The 20,562-nt window shown below is 43.9% G+C and overlaps 2 protein-coding genes across 7 annotated transcripts in view; both read right to left on the reverse strand.

Moving 5' to 3' along the window:
• The window catches only part of LOC103059060 (membrane-bound acylglycerophosphatidylinositol O-acyltransferase mboat7-like), a 24,279-nt gene extending 16,664 nt beyond the window's left edge, over positions 1–7,615 (reverse strand). Inside the window, exons 1-4 of one of the 4 annotated variants that reach the window (XM_088142669.1) lie at positions 5,945–7,615; positions 5,177–5,541; positions 1,525–1,835; positions 566–695 (exon numbers count right to left, since the gene is read on the reverse strand). In XM_088142669.1, coding sequence (XP_087998795.1) covers positions 566–695; positions 1,525–1,693 — 299 coding nt within the window. In that variant the 5' untranslated portion in view covers positions 1,694–1,835; positions 5,177–5,541; positions 5,945–7,615. Of the gene's footprint in view, positions 1–565; positions 696–1,524; positions 1,836–5,176; positions 5,892–5,944 lie in introns of those variants that run through there. The other 3 variants (XM_088142671.1, XM_088142668.1, XM_088142670.1) reach the window with 3 other exon arrangements.
• A 127-nt stretch (positions 7,616–7,742) lies between these two features.
• On the reverse strand, positions 7,743–18,538 carry LOC103066652 (membrane-bound acylglycerophosphatidylinositol O-acyltransferase mboat7-like). 3 transcript variants are annotated; one of them, XM_088142674.1, is made up of 9 exons: positions 18,331–18,535; positions 16,921–17,039; positions 14,622–14,702; positions 13,662–13,791; positions 12,536–12,662; positions 12,280–12,436; positions 10,918–11,278; positions 9,909–10,094; positions 7,743–8,788 (listed from the first exon to the last, which is right to left on the reverse strand). In XM_088142674.1, the coding sequence occupies exons 4-9, from the start codon at positions 13,742–13,744 to the stop codon at positions 8,407–8,409; spliced, it is 1,296 nt and encodes a 431-aa protein (XP_087998800.1). In that variant the 5' UTR covers positions 13,745–13,791; positions 14,622–14,702; positions 16,921–17,039; positions 18,331–18,535; the 3' UTR covers positions 7,743–8,406. The 3 variants fall into 3 exon arrangements, with proteins under 3 accessions (XP_087998800.1, XP_087998798.1, XP_087998799.1); XM_088142672.1 differs by lacking the exon at positions 16,921–17,039 and having other exon boundaries at positions 18,331–18,537; XM_088142673.1 differs by lacking the exons at positions 14,622–14,702; positions 16,921–17,039 and having other exon boundaries at positions 18,331–18,538.
• Positions 18,539–20,562: the final 2,024 nt, after the last annotated feature.

Genomic DNA, 20,562 nt, shown 5'->3' on the forward strand with positions numbered 1-20,562 from the left:
TTGGTCCTGCTGGATTTCCAACTTTCCTCCCCCTTGATACAAGATAGCCTGCCAGTCCACACCGTACAAAAACTTTAGGGATTCCCAACAACTCCTCCTCCTCCACTACTTAATGGTTCTGCTTTCTTATGGATTTGTAGATGCAAGGCAGGTGTTTAATTAGACGCTAAGCTTGTCACTGTCCGTCAAACCAGGCCTGGTTTGCCCCCCGCCTGCCAAAACCCTTTAACCTTGAGACCTTTGCATCATCCCAAATTCATCATGGCAACTCATCCTGACACAGGCCAACATCCAAAGAGCTACCAGCTCCTTTCTCCAAAATCCCTGCCTCTATGTTACTTCAATTCTCTACTAATTACATTTATTAGAATTTAGGAACACTGTGAAACCAAATCCCATTTTTGCATTTCAGATCATTTCCCTGCACCTGACCTGCACGCTACTCTTCTCTTCTGGACAACCAAAGCTTTCAAATCTTCCCAGCCTCTCACGTACAAACAGCAAAAGCATATTGTTCCCTGCAATATTCTGCCAGTTCAGATTTTTTTTTTTTTGGTCCCTTTACCTTGGTGAGATTTTGATGATAAGCCATGTCCCCAGGATGGTGACCAGGGAGTGAATGGTGTGGATGCCACAAGCAGCCAGCATGAGTGCAAGTCCCGCAGCAGCTGCTCCGTATTTCTTGACCTTGAAGCCTACAAAAAAAGAAAAAGAAAAGAAATTTATATCATCAAGTATCCACGCACCAGTCTGAGAGTTTAAGGCTGTGGGTTTGAAAACTAAGAAATAAGTAACAGCCAGATTTGCACAACAGGTTTGTTCTTGCAAGTTTGGATTTCTTTGGGTGGCTTAGCTTGCTGGGAAACCCAGAGAGTTCGATTAGTTAACGGTTCAGTTTATTATCTGAAATAATAATCTGTAAAACTTGGAGACTGCAGAATTCATGGGGAGAGCTTGTGGCCATCCTCAGTGTCATCATCCCCTTTAAAAAAGTCTGAGTACCTGGGATGGGAAAAAAAATCTCTCCAAGTCCTGACAATCCACCGCTAAGCTCAAGATGAAAGCAAATAGGGTGGGCTCACATGTTATAAGAAATGATAATATGATTATGGCCAGAATGTGCTCTGTGCGATACGAAAGCAGCCATTATGGCCTGTGAACCAGGCTTTATGGTTTAGCTTGATGTGGTTTATTCAACAAACTTGGATGGAAGACCTAATACTTTGCATAATGCGCGAACATCACCACTGTGGCTTAATTAGTTAACCATGGTTAAAACAAGTCTTTGCTGAGTATGAATAAATCTGGCCATACTCTAGTCTCATCTGGAATTCTTATTATTGCCCCCTTTTCCCCAGAACCAGCCCCATCACAAATCCAAAGAATGATCCTCCATCGTCCAAGCTCCTGTATCTTGGCAGAGCTGCTCTCTGAAACTTGCTCGGAGGCTCCGATCAGGCAGCCCTTGAAGGAGTAAAATTCAGGACTGTTTCCTATGAAGAGCGTTGTGATGTCAGCACTCACCCCTTTTCTTGAAGAAAAAGCCAATGGGAATCGGGACGAAAAAGAATGCCCTGTACACAATTCCATCATATGAAACCATATCTGCCAAAAGACACAGAGTGAAGAGAGTTATGTTGATCGAACCCAGAAATGCTGAAGGTACTAGACAGAGGACCATGAGCCACAGCATTGGCCCTAAGGATGATTTTTGCGAAGTGGAAAACAGGAAGTGATGGACTACACGCACGCATGATACAGATGTGCAAAACAGGTAGGTCAACACTGGTCTTGCATCCCTGGTCTTACATCCAACGACTTCGATCTGGATGGACCTATGAAGGATAAGGGGCTATTATTTTAATGCACTAATGCAAAATAGATTCAAACAGCCATGCTGCCTCCCTCCCCTCCCAAATCTTTCAAACACAATGTGTGGTTAATTTCATTTGCTGCTAGAAAAGGTAATGAATGATTAGCTACAATCTTTGAGTTCCAGGTGCCTACATTCTTCCACCTGTGTGATTTTCTTGACAATGCTAAGAAAGGAGTTGCCATCATCTACTTCTGAGATGATCTTCAACTTCCTTGGCTAGCCTACAACCTATAGAGTAGAGTTTCTCAACCTTGGCAGCTTGAAGACGTATGGACTTCAACTCCCAGAATTCCCCATGCTGGCTGGGATTCTGGTTGAATTCTGGGAGCTGCAGTCCACACGTCTTCAAGTTGCCAAGGTTGAGAAACACTGCTATAGAGGCTAGCCAACTTCCCAGTCTAGCCTACAACCTTTCCAGCTGAGCCTACATATTTCCTGGTTATCTTCAAAGGCTAACCAGGGCTGATTCTCTACAGCTTTTTGTAACCAGCCAAAGTAAGCTAGTTGCTGCCACCTCGCTGGGTGAGCAAGGCAGTCAGTGACACCAATTGTGACAAGAAGTATTTGCAACAAACACTGCAGTCGCAACTGGGAAAAATTAAGACAAATCATTCAAGACTCAGGCGCTGATTGATTGTCCCCCTCCATCCCTCTGGTGGCTCTCAAACCAGCAATGAAATCTAGGCAGTTCTTTTTATCACGTCATCTTCAAGCCAGCAAAAGTTCAGCATCTCCTGTTACTAGACAGAAGTACGCTTCTGCTTGCTTGGAAATCGTCTGGGATTGCTTTTAACAATGAATCAAAAGGATAATATATGTTATAATAATAAGGAAAGGGAAAAGGGAACACTAGCCAGGGAAAAATGTGCATTTTGAGCTGAAACGTTAGCCTGAAGCACACCTTTGGCAAGCCAGATGAGTTTGTTCTTTCCATATTAAGCTCAGAAATATACTTAAAGGTTATTTAAAAGGAAGCACACCTGTTTATCTGATACGTCTTGCTTCTTGGGACTGGTGAAAGACATTTGGTTGACCAGAGCAGGAATACGGGATGCAAGTTAAACGTTTTGGACAGTATAGAAGACATTTTCACAATAAAGAACCAGAGTATCCCAAGCCCTAGTTTTGGGCTTTAACACATGTTAGATATCTTTCTTTTGACTTCGAAACTCAGTTATTTCAGCAGAAACATCTCTTCTCAGATTATTGGACTCCTCACAGATTATTTAACAGGGGTCGGCTGTCCCCCTTTCTATATGGACGTAATGAAGGTGAAGAAACTTTGGTACTTTATGGGTACGTCTGCTCATGAATCCTAGTTGATTTGATATTATTACTATGGTGAACCACATTCTTGGAAGGCAATTAAGTATCAAAAGTGTCAACTGGGAATCTCTTAATCTACTGTATTAAGAATTCTGGATATATCATGTTTGGAGAGTTGCAAAAAAGGTAATTATGTATTTGTTTAACAATTCCTGGGTCCCAGACTCTAAACTTTTTTCCCCCCTTCTATAAGTCATATATAATGTTTGTTTGTTCAATTGTTCGTTTTAAATTTTTTTGTTCAGTTTTATTTCTTACTTTTTTTTAGGATTTTGGGGAATTCTCCCCTTCTGTGATTTTTTTTTTTTTTTTTAGGCATACAGCTTATTATGTAGTTGTTTAGGGTTTTTTCCTTATCGCTTTTTCTATAAAAGTAATATAGTTATACAGTTTTCATATAATGTGACGTATTACTAGGTAATGCTTTTTAAAGCTTTTAAAGCTCAATCAAATTATTCTTTTTAAGAAAGTTATAAGGGGTGCAAGTTAGGAAGAGAGGGGAGCAGCGAAAAGGGAAAGGGACAGTGAACTGCTAATTCAAGGCGAACTGCCAACAGCAGAGTTTGCGGACGCTACCACAGCCTACAAATTAAACAGATTTCAAAAAGTCTCCTTCTGCAGCTCCTAGAAATGGATTGTCCTTCTCTAGCTCACATTCCAAGTTTGTCCGTGTACAAATGCTTTCTTTTCCTGATGGCGTCCCCGCCTGTTGCAGCTGGGATGAGAGAGAACATCTTGAATGGGGTGGGTGGCATTGGCAAGAAGCATGGTCCTTTCTGATTGTCCTTCTGCGCATGGCCAACTAGACAGGGAAGATCTCTTCTTCAGGGCAGTTTTTTTTTTTTTTTTAATAACAGCACTCACAAAACCCGCTGGAAATTGCAGATATACTCCTTAGCCCACTATTTCTCACCCTCAGCAACTTGAAGATGTGGGGACTTCAACTTCTAGAACGCTGGCTGGGGAATTCTGGGAGTTGAAGTCCATATATCTTAAAGTTGCTGAGGCTGAGAAACACTGCACTAGCCAGATGGAAAAGGAGCCCATTTTAAAATGCTTCCCACTTCACAGAACAATTTATATAGCTTAGAAAAGCCCCAAGGTAATACTCAAAGTATCTCAAGGGATACGTCATGAACAGCTGTACAACCACAGAGTGATCCAACCAAAGAGGATTCATCTCAAGGTAACCCAGGTTGAACAGACAGAAGTCAATATTTGACTTGAGAAAAACAAAAACAAAAAACAGATATTCCACATGCATCCCCTTCCTTCCTGAAGCTTTCATAAAAAGCTGGGATCTAAAAGCTTGCATCACCACTGCTGTTTTCGTCTCCAAGTGCTTTTGCTGTGCCACTTTCGCTTTCACTTTCTGATTCTTGTAAGCAAAGCCCCAAATCAGCATATAACCCCTTTTCTATTATTCAGCGTCAACCCTGGTTGTTCTTTTTTAAATCTATGTCTTAAGCCTTTGCTATCTTGTTAGCGTCCTGCGCATTATTGCTCTTCTGCGAGAGAGAGCGGGGAGGCGAGAGTTACGGCAAGAAGGTTAGACGCAAACCACCAAAAGGCAGAAGAGACGCTTCTTGCTAGTTCGTCGCATAAACAGGGAACTAAATCCAGGTGGCAAGAAGCTCCAGGAGAAACAGTTCAACGTGCTGTATCTCAAAAGTCTCTACCTTAATAAACTCAGTAATAAACAAGGTTGGGAAGTTCCTCTTATACTTTCCAAGATTCTGCATCCAGCCCTAAAACTAGCGTTAAAGACTCAGAACTCTCGTTATTCTTGCTTCCCGGATCTTGCCCCACCGTGTGGGACCTGACGCTAATATTCCTGCTGCTACAATCCTCCTCCTCTTCCTTTATGGAAATCCCTTGGAACGAGCAGCAGCGGAATCGGAGTCTCCCAGAAGAAGCCAGCAGATCTAAGCCCCAGCGCCTCTTGGTCTAACCCCCACCCCCCGCCTTGCTCACCTCTCCCCAGCTGGCCCCACAGGTTTGACCAGGCGGCGCCCATCTTTGCAGCGTGGACGATGGGTGGGCGACGGGGTCGTGAGCGCGAATCCACACACAGCCTTCTCTGGCCAAACTCTGCCAAGAAGGCACAGCGTAGGCGAAGAGAAGGGAGGAAGTGCAGCCACGGGAAGTGTGGTCTAGCTGGTCCGGTCCTGGTGCGGAATTCAGTCCGGAAAAAGAGAGAAGGGGAGCAGGCTAGCTGTCCTCTCGCTCGCTCTCAATCCACAGACGCGTGTGGGCACGCATGCAGGTGGATAAACAGGTACTGTATGAGCGTCCTCAAGAAGGCTAGAAGACCATCGAATGCCTTTCTCTTTTTAAACCTGAAAGGCACAAATGGCATCGATCATCTTTGAAGGCTGCTGCTCTTCTTCCTCCCGCTGCAGCATCAGCGTACAGCGACTTAATTAGCTCCGCTGCCCGAACAAGCCCTCGAGCCACGCCAGGCGAGGAAGCGAGCGCGCGCATTCGAACCCTTTGATCAGCTACTTATGGAATGCCACCCAATCGACGCTTTTTTTGCGCCACCAATGGGACTCTGGGAAATGTAGTCCAGAGGAAGCCAGACTTGCGCTACCCTTGGGACAAACTGACTTGAAAACCCCGGGGGCCAAATATCTTGGTACATTTGCCTGTATAGGGGTATCAGATGCTTTCACAGCCCTAGGCTGACCTGCTTTTATATACAGTCACTTTTGACAGGAATAAGTCTTTGATGCAACTTACTTTTACTATGGAGTTGAGAACTCTTAGTGCGCAGAATGCTCTTCCCTCAAAAGTGCAAGACCACCCAAGTTTCTGTAGCCTTGGAAAGGACAAAGTGCTGCCGTGCTCCCGATTCCTTGTACCAAAGCAAACAGGACAAACCGTTGACTCTTATAGCAATACCGTACAGAGGTGCCCACTGTCCCACCTACTGGGCAGCAACATTGTATACAGGGTGAAAAGCAAGTTGAGTAGCGCGAACAGCTTCCTTCTCTAACACTGAGAAACGTCCCAGAGGTTGCCCTCGTTAGGACTTCAGTATCTGCTTAATGGTACCCTCAGTCCTGGAGAGGCCGCCCGTAGGTCATTGGATATATATCCTTGTATATTTCTTGCTGCGTCAATGTGATAAATGCATACATATTATCAGAGCTGAATGATGGTTGACAAAACATTTGGACGCTTTATCTCACGGGGAATGTAAAGTGTTTTTTGGGTGAAACTGGGGTCACTTTTGCAGCTCAATACGTGAAGACCAATTCTTTTGACAAGAGGACGGGCGTTACCAGCTGGTTCCTGAGGGCCAATGTGCTGGGTTGTGGCCCTCAGTCTGCACTCCTGCTCCAGGCAACACGAATGCTTTGTCTCCTCTACATCTTGTGTGCATACGACTGCTTGTGCTGTGCTCTTGCTGTCATGTGGTGTTGACAGTTGGGATGAATTATCATCAGAATCAGTTTTATCTAATACAGGCAACACCCTGGCTTGGCATCATTTCACAGACATGGGTGGAAAAGGTGGCAGTCGTTCCTGCAAGAGCTGAAGAAGGAAGCAGCACATTTGAGCCCGTACACAGAGCTTTGATACCCCACCCCAATTTGCACATGGCCCCCAGTTAGACAACCCCAGGAGTAGTGTAACCCTCAGATGGGTATTGTTTAAGTCACTGAAAGATCCTGACCTCAGCCACGTTTGTCTCTTGACCTTGCCTGAGGTGTTTCACCGTGCTCCCTATCTCCTCCCCATCTGTGCTGTCATCCAGTGTTGCCCACTCTACGTTAAGTGATTGTAACTTGGGTTTGCTAACCATCACATTCTAGGACATCTCCACATAAAAGAATTCAGACATCCAAATGGGACAATTTCCAAACAGGTTTCCCCATGTTATTAAAAAGTTGCTCTGCAATTGTACATGCAACAGAGCTCTTCACATTTAATCAAAATCAGAGAACGGTCACTTCCTAGGATTCTGTCCGCAGACAGCATAATTCAAGATCAGAGAAGATAGTGGTGGTGGTGGTGGTGGTGGAGTCTTGCTAAAGGAAAAGAAAATGCTGGAGACTTTTGGTCCTCAGCCCCTCCCAGATCAAAGCAGCCCAAGAACGTGCCCAGGTACTTACTTCATCTCCTCAAATCCTCTTCCATGGCTGCAATTATCCAGCTGTATCATTCCATGCATTTCATACTCATTGTGAGCAGAGGGAACACGGAAGTAGGAGGCAAGGCTAAGCGTGAATTAATGATTCTTTTAGGAACTTTACCCCAATGTTGGAACCAGGGAAGTGCGTATAGCTGTAAAGATTCTACTTTAATATAATTCAGAAAAGTATAGTAACTTCAGGAACAAAAGCGTGAACAAGTGTTTGAAGCAAGGCTTTTTGGAAATTCAATTGTTGTACATGGTACACAGTATCGATCTGACCATTCCCCCTTACGAATATATGAGTGTGTGTGTGTCTGTGTGTGTGTGTGTGTGTGTATGTGTGTGTGTGTGTGTATATATATATATATATATATACACACTGTGTGTATGTATGTATGTATGTGTGTGTGTGTGTGTATATATATATATATATATATATATACACACACACACACACACCCTTTTGGCCCCCTGATTCCCTGTGCTCCACCACCCCAGCTGACCTCCATGTTCTTGCTCCCACTGCTAACGAGGCATGGTGAGGGTGACTGCAGCTGGGCGGGAGGAGCTATGGTTCCCAGGGGTGTGGCAAGCAGCCCAAGAGCTGTGCAGTTCTGGGGCTGCTTGCTGCCCCGCAAGGCAGGGTGCAGGGCAGCCAAAAGGGTAGATTGGGAGGTGGAGAGGCGCTCCCTTACCTTACTGAGACGTGGGGCTGGAACGGACCAAGCCTGGAATGGCTTGGATTGGGGTGCATACTTAATGACCAGCAATTCTCGGTGAACGATGGCAGTGGGGAGTGCCAGGATTGCAGTCACTAAGCGATGCAGTCACGTGACATCTCACTTTATGACTGCATCACTCAGTGACAAAAATTCCAGTCCCAATTGGGGTCGTAAGTTGAGGACTACCTGTACTGTTTTACTATTATGATGTAATTATAGCCAAATTCTTTTTGAGGCCATTTTGAATTTAAACAAAGAACCTCCCCTTTATTATTCCCAATCTGAGTGCCATGGGAGTGTTCCACACAGTGTGCATAAGACAACAGACCACCATCTTCTCATTCCTGCCTCTGGCGGTTCTCCGGAGTTCCACCTTTGCCCTTCAGGGAGCCCCGATTCCTCTGGGACCCCAATACTTTCCCAACCACAAAGAAACCCACTGCCCCCACATGGACACAATAATACACTGAGCGCCAGTAGCGAATAGTACCCTCAAAGGTGCGCAAGAGAAAACCCACACAGACGTAGTCATAAGCTCTCATCTTCAGGAACCAGTGTATCCAGTCACTACGGACACGGCCAGACGGGGAGAGGTGCCGCAAGACCCCACTCTCCATGGCCTCCTCAGCGGCTAGGCAGAACGGGATGGTAAGAAAACTGAGGTGATACCCAGGGCGCAGTCCATGCCAGTAGGCGGAGATAAACATAGTCCAGGCAGTCCTGAGAAAAAAGGGGCCGTGTCAGTCCCACAATCTTCCTCTCAGGCCAATTCAAGCATCCACTTATCTCAGAATTCTTCACATGTCCCATAATCATTCCTGACACTGTCATGGCTCTTGTTAAATCGAGCTCAGTCTTTCCCAACCTACAGAAGTGTTGGACGTCAACACCCAGAAGCCCCCAGTCAACTCTCCAGAAATCAGGAACGGGAGTTGAAAATTAACATAAGTAGAAGATCTAAGGCTGGGAAATAACTATTGGTGCAACTTTCAGTCAATCCCATAATGCTTTGTGAGTTCTCTTAGGTCCACTTATGTTTTCTAATGTTCTCTTTTGTCAGTTACAGGTTGCCGCTCACCTCCCACCCCAAATTTATGTGCTTATGCACATCTTCCATGCACGGTCCATATTAACCCTCTGTTTTATAATCATCCCCGTCAACTACCTCATTCTTCATCCCCTTAATTCATAGTTGCTCCATACTACTGAAACCAGTCCTCATATTTTTGCCCCACTGCTACATTTCTTATGGCTGCTTCCCCCAGTTCTCATTTGCCTATTCATGTCAGACCCAGTCAGACCCACAATCCTCTACGCCTGCTTGTGCAGCTGTGTAACTATCTGGGTTTGAAAGAGAAAAGGTGACTTGAGGCAGATGACCGTTACACCTGTCAGCACTCCCTTAAATCACACGAGTGTTAGCCATGCAGGCCCAGAAGAAGGTGCGGCTTCTGTAAGAAGGGGCTGACAAATGTGATGCTCTGCATCCCCTTTTCCCCTTCAGATCTGCATCCCTGAACGGCCTCCCATGCTTACCTTCAAAACAACCAACCGCTGTCTAGAACAGTGTTTCTCAAACTTGGCAACTTTAAGATGTCGGGACATCAACTCCCAGAATTCATGGCTGGCTGGGGAATTCTGGGAGTTGAAGACCACACTTCTTAAAGTTACCCAAGTTTGAGAAACACTGGGGTAGAATCCTTCCTTCCATCTTCTCCATAAGACAGTTTACTAAAACCGGCTTTTGCGTCGATGCGGGTTACATCACACCTCATGGTATATCTTCACTCCTAGCTCTTGCCCACCCTAATTTATTTTAATCCAGTATCACTTGACTCACCTCATGGGATAGGAGCGGAAAGGCGCATTTTTGTAGGTGTACTGTGTCAACCACCACTGGACAGTCATGTTCCAACAACGAATGCCGTCTTTCACCTTCACACAAAATTCTGTACCATACGGATCAATATTTCTGATTGTCTCATAATCATAGGCCACAATGGGTGCTTCCCCATCAGCTGATCTCCTTGTAAAAGAAGAGAAAGAAAATCCTTTTTGATTTTTTTTACCTCTGGAATTGGCTAGAGATATGCATTCTACATGGGGCTGACCAGAAAGACTGCCTGAAATGTTCAGTTAGTACATAAATGAAGAGAGATGTCATCTGATTTGAACAGCTCATCTTCTGGATAGGAAAAGGGTGCAGATCTCTTATATTAATATCTGCATTCTTATAGTCCATTACCCACAATCATCCGAACCAGGAAGAACCATATGCATCCATAGAGCAGGAATGCTATCTCCTTCCCATAAATAATGCTTTTCTAAATTTAGGGTTCATTCACACAACCCCCTAACTGCACTATGAAGATATCTTAGGCATCTAAAGCACAGCGACACGTCCTCATGATTCAGTCTTTCTCATGAAACCCCCAACCCATTGCTCAGGCTGCTTAACTTTAACCCAATGCTCTTCCAACATTGCCCCCACGCAGATCAAGTCCTGTCCACTGGTTAAACCCATGGGTGTAGCCATCTGTACCAAAACTCATATCCAGCTCCAGCCCAAATTAAGAAGAGTGACTGGTGGGTTTTTTTCCCTGCCTGCACAAAGTCCACCACCGAATGTGGGACAGGTTAAGGAAAGTGAACTAGTTAAGGAAAATATATTAGGACACCCCCATTCGCTGGTTTTGTTATCAGGCAGAATAAAAATCAGCTGATGGGACAGGACAAATTATACTCATTCTTTTGTGCCATTAAATTAGCTGCCAGAATGGATCCTTAGTCCACTCCATACTGGAAAGGTAATTATCTTAGACAAGGAAGAGAGCGGGTTCTAGACTCACAGGGTTAGAGATTCATATTCCACAGTGGGTCCTCTGCCTGGTCGTGAATTGGCCCTGGTTGGATACGCACCAAGGCCAGCAGTAATGCAGGCACTCTCAGCGCCATACCAGGTCATGTAGTTGCGTATGCGGAATACAAAGGAGACGGGCATCATGTAGAAAAGGCGAAAACAAAGTCCTCTCTCATAGAAGGCATCACTTTCAACATAATTAGGGGGGAAGAAGTGGGAGACAGCCAAAAAAGAAGTTGCAAAGACAGGGATCATTATCAATCTGTAAAGCAGCGGCTTCCATGTAGGAATAACAGAAGGATCGGGCTGGTTCAACCAATCATGATATGTACGATAGCGATAAAATAGGCCTGGAATTAAAAAACACACAAGAGAAAACAATACAACAAACCAAGATCAATGAAACATATCTGTCTAAGGGAAGATGCACATTTTGATAATTTAGGACAGCTCTTTCCATAACCAGGTACCCTGCATAAATGTCAGCATCACTTCCCCTAATTCAGAGCCAGTATCTTGGTTGGAGATTATGGGAGACAGTATCCAACATATTTGGAGAGCTTCTTTTTTCGACAGACTTGGTTAAGGTTGTATGTGATTTGGGAAGAACGTAAGGATTTCCTAGTTGCACAGCTCTGGGGTTTCCTGCAGATTCTGGCAACAGAAACATAATCCCTGGTCTCTTACTTTTTGCTGTCCTGTCCCACCCTCACGTCTCCAGCAGCAGCATATGGCCATTCCATGCAATTCTCACAAAACAAAAACTAGTGCTAAAAGTGTAAAATGTGGAGTCCTTGGGGTTCTCTGAGCTTGGTTCTTTTCTTGCAAACGTTTCATTAGCCGGGTAATGAAACATTTGCAAGAAAAGAAACAAAGTCAGAGAACCCCAAGGCCTCCACAGGTCAACCCTGAGCTACACATATTCACCTCTAAAGTGTAAAATTGATGAAAGACATACAGGCTAGCAGAAAGAACAGCCATTTTTTTTCTGATAAGCAAGGTAGTTTCAAACACACTTCTGCACGCTTACACACAATGACCAGGCACAACGCCAAGATCCACATACGGCTGATGTGAACAGCAGACGAGAGGGCAAAGCTGGGGTGGGCTTTATTCTTTTCACCTTGGTCTGATCTCTTAGCTACCTTTTCCTTCAAAGAGAAACTGTACCAGGAAGGAGATGATCTTCAGCCAGGGTCTTCTCTTATTGATGCTTATATATGCGGTGAGAAGACGCCAACATTTTAAAGTCTCCACAAACCCACCGCTCATAAGGCTGTCAAAGGGAAGATGCATCACAGGTGTTTATACCTATAGGCATATTTCATTTTCTATTAGGTAGCTCGCCTACCTGTCATGAGCCCCACATAGCAATAACTGTAGCACAGTATCTCCACCAGTCCTGGCATTTGGGGAATCACACCAATCTCTGGAGACCTGGGGCACGATGTCACCTCCTGCTCCTTCGCCTGAATGAATTCTCGCACCTCATCGGCTACGCTCACCATCTGGGAAACACCAATTAAAGTATGAGACAATGACTTGCTTCCCCTTCACCCAAGGACTCTTACCCTAGCCTTAACCGACCACATCTTAGCACCGGCTACCTTAAGGATGAGCAAAAGTTGCACAGACTTGGTGAAATGTGTTGTCTGGGGAAACTTGAAGGAGGTAAATTTGTGGAAAAAGAGCAGGTACGAAAAGGTCCATCCTAACGTCAGATGGTGGGAATACCTATTTTAAAAAAGTGAACATGTAACGATTAATAAATTATCTATATCACAGTTTTAAGTATGTGCTTCTGTACTGACTGTCCCACTTGTATTGACCTATATTCTAACCAAATATGCATTTTCAGAGGATCCAGAAATCCTAACGTTAAGGTGGGGTTCATACATGGGTACGCCATAATGTGTATTGTTTGGTCTGGTTTCTTTCATTTCCTCCTTCCCAGCAAGGCTTTCTGTGCTCTCACTTCAAAGTTCACTTCTATCCTAGGAAGAGAACAGGAGGGAAAAATAACTCTTTTCTGGGCTTCTGCCACGCCAGCCCCTTTGTTAAGCTGCTCTTGCTCACGTCTTGGTCTCTTCTCTCCAAAACTGCATTTCTTTCCACCAGCCCCTTCGCTCAGCAGATCTGTTTTGGGCCGTACTTGATCTTGCTGGATTTCCAACTTTCCTCCCCCTTGATACAGACAGCATGCCAGTCCACGCCATACAAAAACAACTTTAGGGATTCCCAACAACTCCTCCTCCTCCACTACCTAATGCTTCTGCTTTCTTACGTATTTGTAGATGCAAGGCAGGTGTTTAATTAAACGCTAAGCTTGTCAGTCTCCATGTGACACCAGGCCTGGTTTGCCCCCCGCCCGCCAAAACCCTTTAACCTTGAGACCTTTGCATCATCCCAATTCATCATGGCAACTCATCCTGACACACAGGCCAACATCCAAAGAGCTACCAGCTCCTTTCTCCAAAATCCCTGCCTCTATGTTTCTTAGGCTCTCTACTAATTACATTTATTAGAATTTAGAACTAGGAACATTGGGAAACCAAATCCCATTTTTGCACTTAAGACTCAGATCATTTCCCTGCACCTGACCTGCACGCTACTCTTCTCTTCTGGACAACCAAAGCTTTCAAATCTTCCCAGCCTCTCACGTACAAACAGCAAAAGCATATTGTTCCCTGCAATATTCTGCCAGTTCAGATTTTTTTTTTTGGGTCCCTTTACCTTGGTGAGATTTTGATGATAAGCCATGTCCCCAGGATGGTGACCAGGGAGTGAATGGTGTGGATGCCACAAGCAGCCAGCATGAGTGCAAGTCCCGCAGCAGCTGCTCCATATTTCTTGATCTTCAATCCTATAGAAAAAGAAAAAAGAAAGAAACTTCTATCATCAAGTATCCATGGACCAATTTGAGAGTTTAAGGTTGTGGGTTTCAAAACTAGGAACTAAGTAACAGCCAGATTTACACAACAGGTTTGTTCTTGCAAGTTTGGATTTCTTTGGGTGGCTTAGCTGGCTGGGAAACCCAGAGAGTCCGATTAGTTAACGGTTCAGTTTATTATCTGAAATAATAATCTGTAAAATGTAGAGACTGCAGAATTCATGGGGAGAGCTTGTGGCCATCCTCAGTCTTCATCATCCCCTTTAAAGAAGTCTGAGTACCTGGGATGGGAAAAAAAATCTCTCCAAGTCCTGACAATCCACTGCTAAGGTCAAGATGAAAGCAAATAGGGCGGGCTCACATGTTATAAGAAATGATAATATGATTATGGCCAGAATGTGCTCTGTGTGATACGAAAGCAGCCATTATGGCCTGTGAACCAGGCTTTATGGTTTAGCTTGATGTGGTTTATTCAACAAAGTTAGATGGAAGACCTATAACTCTGCATAATGCACGAACATCACCACTGTGGCTTAATTAGTTAACCATGGTTAAAACAAGTCTTTGCTGAGTATGAATAAATCTGGCCATACTGTAGTCTCATCTGGAATTCTTATTATTGCCCCCTTTTCCCCAGAACCAGCCCCATCACAAATCCAAAGAACGATCCTCCATCGTCCAAGCTCCTGTAACTTGGCAGAGCTGCTCTCTGAAACTTGCTCGGAGGCTCCGATCAGGCAGTCCTTGAAGGCATAAAATTCAGGACGGTTTCCTATGAGGAGTGTTGTGATGTCAGCACTCACCCCTTTTCTTGAAGAAAAAGCCAATGGGAATCGGGACGAAAAGGAATGCCGTGTACACAATTCCATCAGATGAAACCGTATCTGCCAAAAGACACAGAGTGAAGAGAGTTATGTTGATCGAACCCAGAAATGCTGAAGGTACTAGACAGAGGACCACGAGCCACACCATTGGCCTTAAGGATGATTTTCGTGAAGTGGAAAATAGGAAGTTATGGACTCCACAGACATATGATACAGATCTGCAAAACAGGTTGGTCAACACTGGTCTTGCATCCCCGGTCTTGCATCCAACAACTTGGATATTGATGGACCAATGAAGGATAAGGGGCTATTATTTTAATGCACTAATGCAAAATAGATTCAAACAGCCATGCTGCCTCCCTCCCCTCCCAAATCTTTCAAACACAATATGTGGTTAATTTCATTTGCTGCTAGAAGAGCTAATGATTAGCTACAATCTTTGAGTTCCAGATGACTACATTCTTCCACCTGTGTGATTTTCTTGACAATGCTAAGAAAGGAGTTGCCATCATCTACTTCTGAGATGATCTTCAACTTCCTTGGCTAGCCTACAACCTATAGAGTAGAGTTTCTCAACCTTGGCAGCTTGAAGATGTATGGACTTCAACTCCCAGAATTCCCCATGCTGGCTGGGATTCTGGTTGAATTCTGGGAGCTGCAGTCCACAAGTCTTCAAGTTGCCAAGGTTGAGAAACACTGCTATAGAGGCTAGCCAACTTCCCAGTCTAGCCTACAACCTTTCCAGCTGAGCCTACATATTTCCTGGTTATCTTCAAAGGCTAACCAGGGCTGATTCTCTACAGCTTTTTGCAATCAGCCAAAGTAAGCTAGTTGCTGCCACCTCGCTGGGTGAGCAAGGCAGTCAGTGACACCAATTGTGACAAGAAGAATTTACAACAAACACTGCAGTCGCGACTGGGAAAAACTAAGACAAATCATTCAAGACTCAAACGCTGATTGATTGTCCTCCTCCATCCCTCTGGTGGCTCTCAAACCAGCAATGAAATCTAGGCAGTTCTTTTTATCACGTCATCTTCAAGACAGCAAAAGTTCAGCATCTCCTGTTACTAGACAGAAGTACGCTTCTGCTTGCTTGGAAATCGTCTGGGATTGCTTTTAACAATGAATCAAAAGGATAATATATGTTATAATAATAAGGAAAGGGAAAAGGGAACACTAGCCAGGGAAAAATGTGCATTTTGAGCTGAAACGTTAGCCTGAAGCACACCTTTGGCAAGCCAGATGAGTTTGTTCTTTCCATATTAAGCTCAGAAATATACTTAAAGGTTATTTAAAAGGAAGCACACCTGTTTATCTGATACGTCTTGCTTCTTGGGACTGGTGAAAGACATTTGGTTGACCAGAGCAGGAATACGGGATGCAAGTTAAACGTTTTGGACAGTATAGAAGACATTTTCACAATAAAGAACCAGAGTATCCCAAGCCCTAGTTTTGGGCTTTAACACATGTTAGATATCTTTCTTTTGACTTCGAAACTCAGTTATTTCAGCAGAAACATCTCTTCTCAGATTATTGGACTCCTCACAGATTATTTAACAGGGGTCGGCTGTCCCCCTTTCTATATGGACGTAATGAAGGTGAAGAAACTTTGGTACTTTATGGGTACGTCTGCTCATGAATCCTAGTTGATTTGATATTATTACTATGGTGAACCACATTCTTGGAAGGCAATTAAGTATCAAAAGTGTCAACTGGGAATCTCTTAATCTACTGTATTAAGAATTCTGGATATATCATGTTTGGAGAGTTCCAAAAAAGGTAATTATGTATTTGTTTAACAATTCCTGGGTTCCAGACTCTAAAGTTTTCCCCCCCTTCTATAATTCATATATAATGTTTGTTTGTTCAATTGTTATTTTTAATTTTTTTTTTGTTCCGTTTTATTTCTTACTTTTTTTTAGGTTTTTGGGGAATTCTCTCCTTCTGTGATTTTTTTTTTTTTAGTCAAACAGCTTATTATGTAGTTGTTTAGGGTTTTTCCCATATAGCTTTTTCTATAAAAGTAATATAGTTATACAGTTTTCATATAATGCGACCTATTACTAGGTAATGCTTTTTAAAGCTTTTAAAGCTCAATCAAATTATTCTTTTTAAGAAAGTTATAAGGGAAGTTATAACTTCCTATAAGTTAGGGAGAAACAGCAAAAAGGGAAAGGGACACTGCACAGCTAATTCAAGGCGAACTGCCAACAGCAGAGTTTGCGGACGCTACCACAGCCTACAGATTAAACAGATGTCAAGAGAGCAGGATGGTTACCGGCAGCAAAAGTCTCCTTCTGCAGCTCCTAGAAATGGATTGTCCTTCTCTAGCTCACATTCCAAGTTTGTCCGTGTACAAATGCTTTCTTTTCCTGATGGCGTCCCCGCCTGTTGCAGCTGGGATGAGAGAGAACATCTTGAATGGGGTGGGTGGCATTGGCAAGAAGCATGGTCCTTTCTGATTGTCCTTCTGCGCATGGCCAACTAGACAGGGAAGATCTCTTCTTCAGGGCAGTTTTTTTTTTTTTTTTTTTTAATAACAGCACTCACAAAACCCGCTGGAAATTGCAGATATAATCCCTAGCCCACTATTTCTCACCCTCAGCAACTTGAAGATGTGGGGACTTCAACTTCTAGAACGCTGGCTGGGGAATTCTGGGAGTTGAAGTCCATATATCTTAAAGTTGCTGAGGCTGAGAAACACTGCACTAGCCAGATCATTTGCCTATCCAAAAGTAAGGCAATCAACAGTCAGGGAAAAGGAGCTCATTTTAAAATGCCTCCCAGTTCACAGAACAATTTATGTAGCTTAGAAAAGCCCCAAGGTAATACTCAAAATATCTCAAGGGATACGTCATGAACAGCTGTACAACCACAGAGTGATCCAACCAAAGAGGATTCATTTCAAGGTAACCCAGGTTGAACAGACAGAAGTCAATATTTGACTTGAGAAAAAAAAACAGATATTCCACATGCATCCCCTTCCTTCCTGAAGCTTTCATAAAAAGCTGGGATCTAAAAGCTTGCATCACCACTGCTGTTTTCGTCTCCAAGTGCTTTTGCTGTGCCACTTTCGCTTTCACTTTCTGATTCTTGTAAGCAAAGCCCCAAATCAGCATATAACCCCTTTTCTATTATTCAGCGTCAACCCTGGTTGTTCTTTTTTAAATCTATGTCTTAAGCCTTTGCTATCTTGTTAGCGTCCTGCGCATTATTGCTCTTCTGCGAGAGAGAGCGGGGAGGCGAGAGTTACGGCAAGAAGGTTAGACGCAAACCACCAAAAGGCAGAAGAGACGCTTCTTGCTAGTTCGTCGCATAAACAGGGAACTAAATCCAGGTGGCAAGAAGCTCCAGGAGAAACAGTTCAACGTGCTGTATCTCAAAAGTCTCTACCTTAATAAACTCAGTAATAAACAAGGTTGGGAAGTTCCTCTTATACTTTCCAAGATTCTGCATCCAGCCCTAAAACTAGCGTTAAAGACTCAGAACTCTCGTTATTCTTGCTTCCCGGATCTTGCCCCACCGTGTGGGACCTGACGCTAATATTCCTGCTGCTACAATCCTCCTCCTCTTCCTTTATGGAAATCCCTTGGAACGAGCAGCAGCGGAATCGGAGTCTCCCAGAAGAAGCCAGCAGATCTAAGCCCCAGCGCCTCTTGGTCTAACCCCCACCCCCCGCCTTGCTCACCTCTCCCCAGCTGGCCCCACAGGCTTGACCAGGCGGCGCCCATCTTTGCAGCGTGGACGATGGGTGGGCGACGGGGTCGTGAGCGCGAATCCACACACAGCCTCCTCCGGCCAAACTCTGCTAAGAAGGCGATTATATTTAGCACAGCATAGGAGGAGAGAAGGGAGGAGGCGCAGCCACGGGAAGTGTGGTCTAGCTGATCCGGTCCTGGTGGGGAATGCAGTCCGGAAAAAGAGAGAAGGGGAGCAGGCTAGCTGTCCTCTCGCTCGCTCTGAATCCTACAGACGCGTGTGGGCACGCATACAGGTGGATAAACAGGTACTGTATGAGCGTCCTCAAGAAGGCTAGAAGACTATCGAATGCCTTTCTCTTTTTAAACCTTTGTAAGGTTCACGGCTACCCAGAAAACTTGAAATCAATCAGCAGCACAAAATAAAGGACTTCAAGCAGGGACTTCTCTAAGCAGCGTTTTATTTGGCCAAGCAAAAGCCTGGGTGCCCACACCATGCACCAAGAGAGAGCAGGGTGGCACACTTTGGAGACAAAAACACTGCCTTTTTATAGTATTTTTAAAAAGGCAGAACTTAGTACCATTATAATGAAGGTGAGTTTTACAGCCAGTCAAAGAAACTTAAAGAGAATACATTATTCCCCACCCTTGTTTGCTTACATTAAATTTAAAGGAGTTGCCCCTAACCCTTCTATCTTATCAGTTCCTTCAGACCCTTGTTTGGGGTCCTCCTTCCTTATCAGGCCTCTAACTTAGTTTCGGGAGGAGTCTTCCCTGTTATCTGAGCTTTGTTCCTCTTACAATTTTGCTAATTGCTATTAGTATTGAAGCTTGAATATATATAAAAAACTCAACGCCTACTCTAAAGCTATGCAATTAATATTGTCAATTTAGTTATTGATCCCTTCATTCCCCTCTTTCAAAACATCACAAAATGCTTTTTGTTTCTGAAGGGCATTATTTTGATACACAATTTTATATTCTATATATACACAATTTTATATTTTATATATATACAGTATATATATGCTTCACATAATGTTTAACCATACCTGTAACAGTGCACTCTATTTTATTTCTAAAGGGTTAACTTGCTTTTGCTTTGTAAAGAGCACTGGTTTCTTTCTTCCCCCCTTATCTCTTTGCTGAATGCCCGTGTCTTCGAATAAGCAATTAGCTGAGTACAAGTTGTTTGTTTTACCAAGCTTTTGCAACAGTTGTGGGGCCCTACATTCCAGAGAAAAGATAAGAAAAATCTTGTATGCCATTCTCTTGGTAACCAGAAGAAAAAGTTACATTTAAGTTTACCTTCCTAAGAACCACCTTTCACTTGCTCAGACCGTCCCAAAAATCCCTTGTATGGGTGTGAGGGGATGTACTATCTGATTACAGATTTACATGTCTATAAAGCCTTTGATGTTGTTTTGTGAGGTGTGATTTCATCAACATCTCTTCTGAATGTGTTGATTGGGGTCACCCAGCTGTGTCTTAATCAAAATACATCTGTTATCTTAAAGAAGCCTCGTCTCAAGTCTTTTTATTTGGCTTTATTGAGACTTGGGAAATAAAAGGTGCCATACATTTCCTTTGGATGTTCCCGAAAAGGGGAATGTGTTCTATAGGGATGGCTTGCAAGGTCATTACTTTTGCTGGTTTACTAGGGTCGGGGGAAGAAGCTTGATGGATCTTTGTTGGCATGGGCAAACATACCCAACAATCTTTTGCCACCTTAGGGATGCCCTGTTTAAGCAAACTATAAGAAAGATTCAGGGTTTTGTCTATGTAGGTGCTCTTTCCAAGGCGAGCAGTAAAATCCTTGGTGTCTTGTTGATTTGGCACCCTTGGAATCGTCAATGGAGGGTTCGGGTTCGGTCTTTGGATCTTTTCGTTGTGAGGAGACTTACCAGCCTCAATATCAGTGAGCAAAGACAATCCAATTACCAGTAAGCATAGAACAAGCTTTTTCAGACAAGCGTTGTGGAGCTTTTCCTCAAGGATCAAGGGCATTAAGGCAGGCATTCTCCCTGAAATAGAGATTAGACCCATCCGGAGGAAAAACATAACAACAGAGTCACAGAACTGCAAAATAAAGAAGGACTGTCAGGCAGGTGATTCCCAAAAGAGTCCAGTTCACATCAGTCAGGAGGGAACAAGTCTCTGGGAGATGCTTGGGTACGGTGCAATCTGAGTTTCAGGCCTTCCAGCTGCTGGGCTTGCCACTC

The sequence above is a fragment of the Python bivittatus genome, unplaced genomic scaffold (assembly GCF_059951505.1).
Source record: "Python bivittatus isolate LINGU-HERP-01145 unplaced genomic scaffold, Pbiv_v1 ctg000440_np1212, whole genome shotgun sequence".
NCBI classification, from domain to species: Eukaryota; Metazoa; Chordata; class Lepidosauria; order Squamata; family Pythonidae; genus Python; species Python bivittatus.

Bases quoted from the DNA above. Each gene is read 5' to 3' on its own strand.
- LOC103066652 (XM_088142672.1), bottom strand. From the start codon at position 18,373: ATGGGCGCCGCCTGGTCAAGCCTGTGGGGCCAGCTGGGGAGAG. The intron at 12,437-12,535 runs GTAGCCGGTGCT...GGTGTTTCCCAG, and splicing joins AACTTTTGCTCATCCTTAAG to ATGGTGAGCGTAGCCGATGA. The intron at 8,789-9,908 runs GTGAGTCAAGTG...CTTTTTTCTCAG, and splicing joins TTCCGCTCCTATCCCATGAG to GACTGCCTGGACTATGTTTA.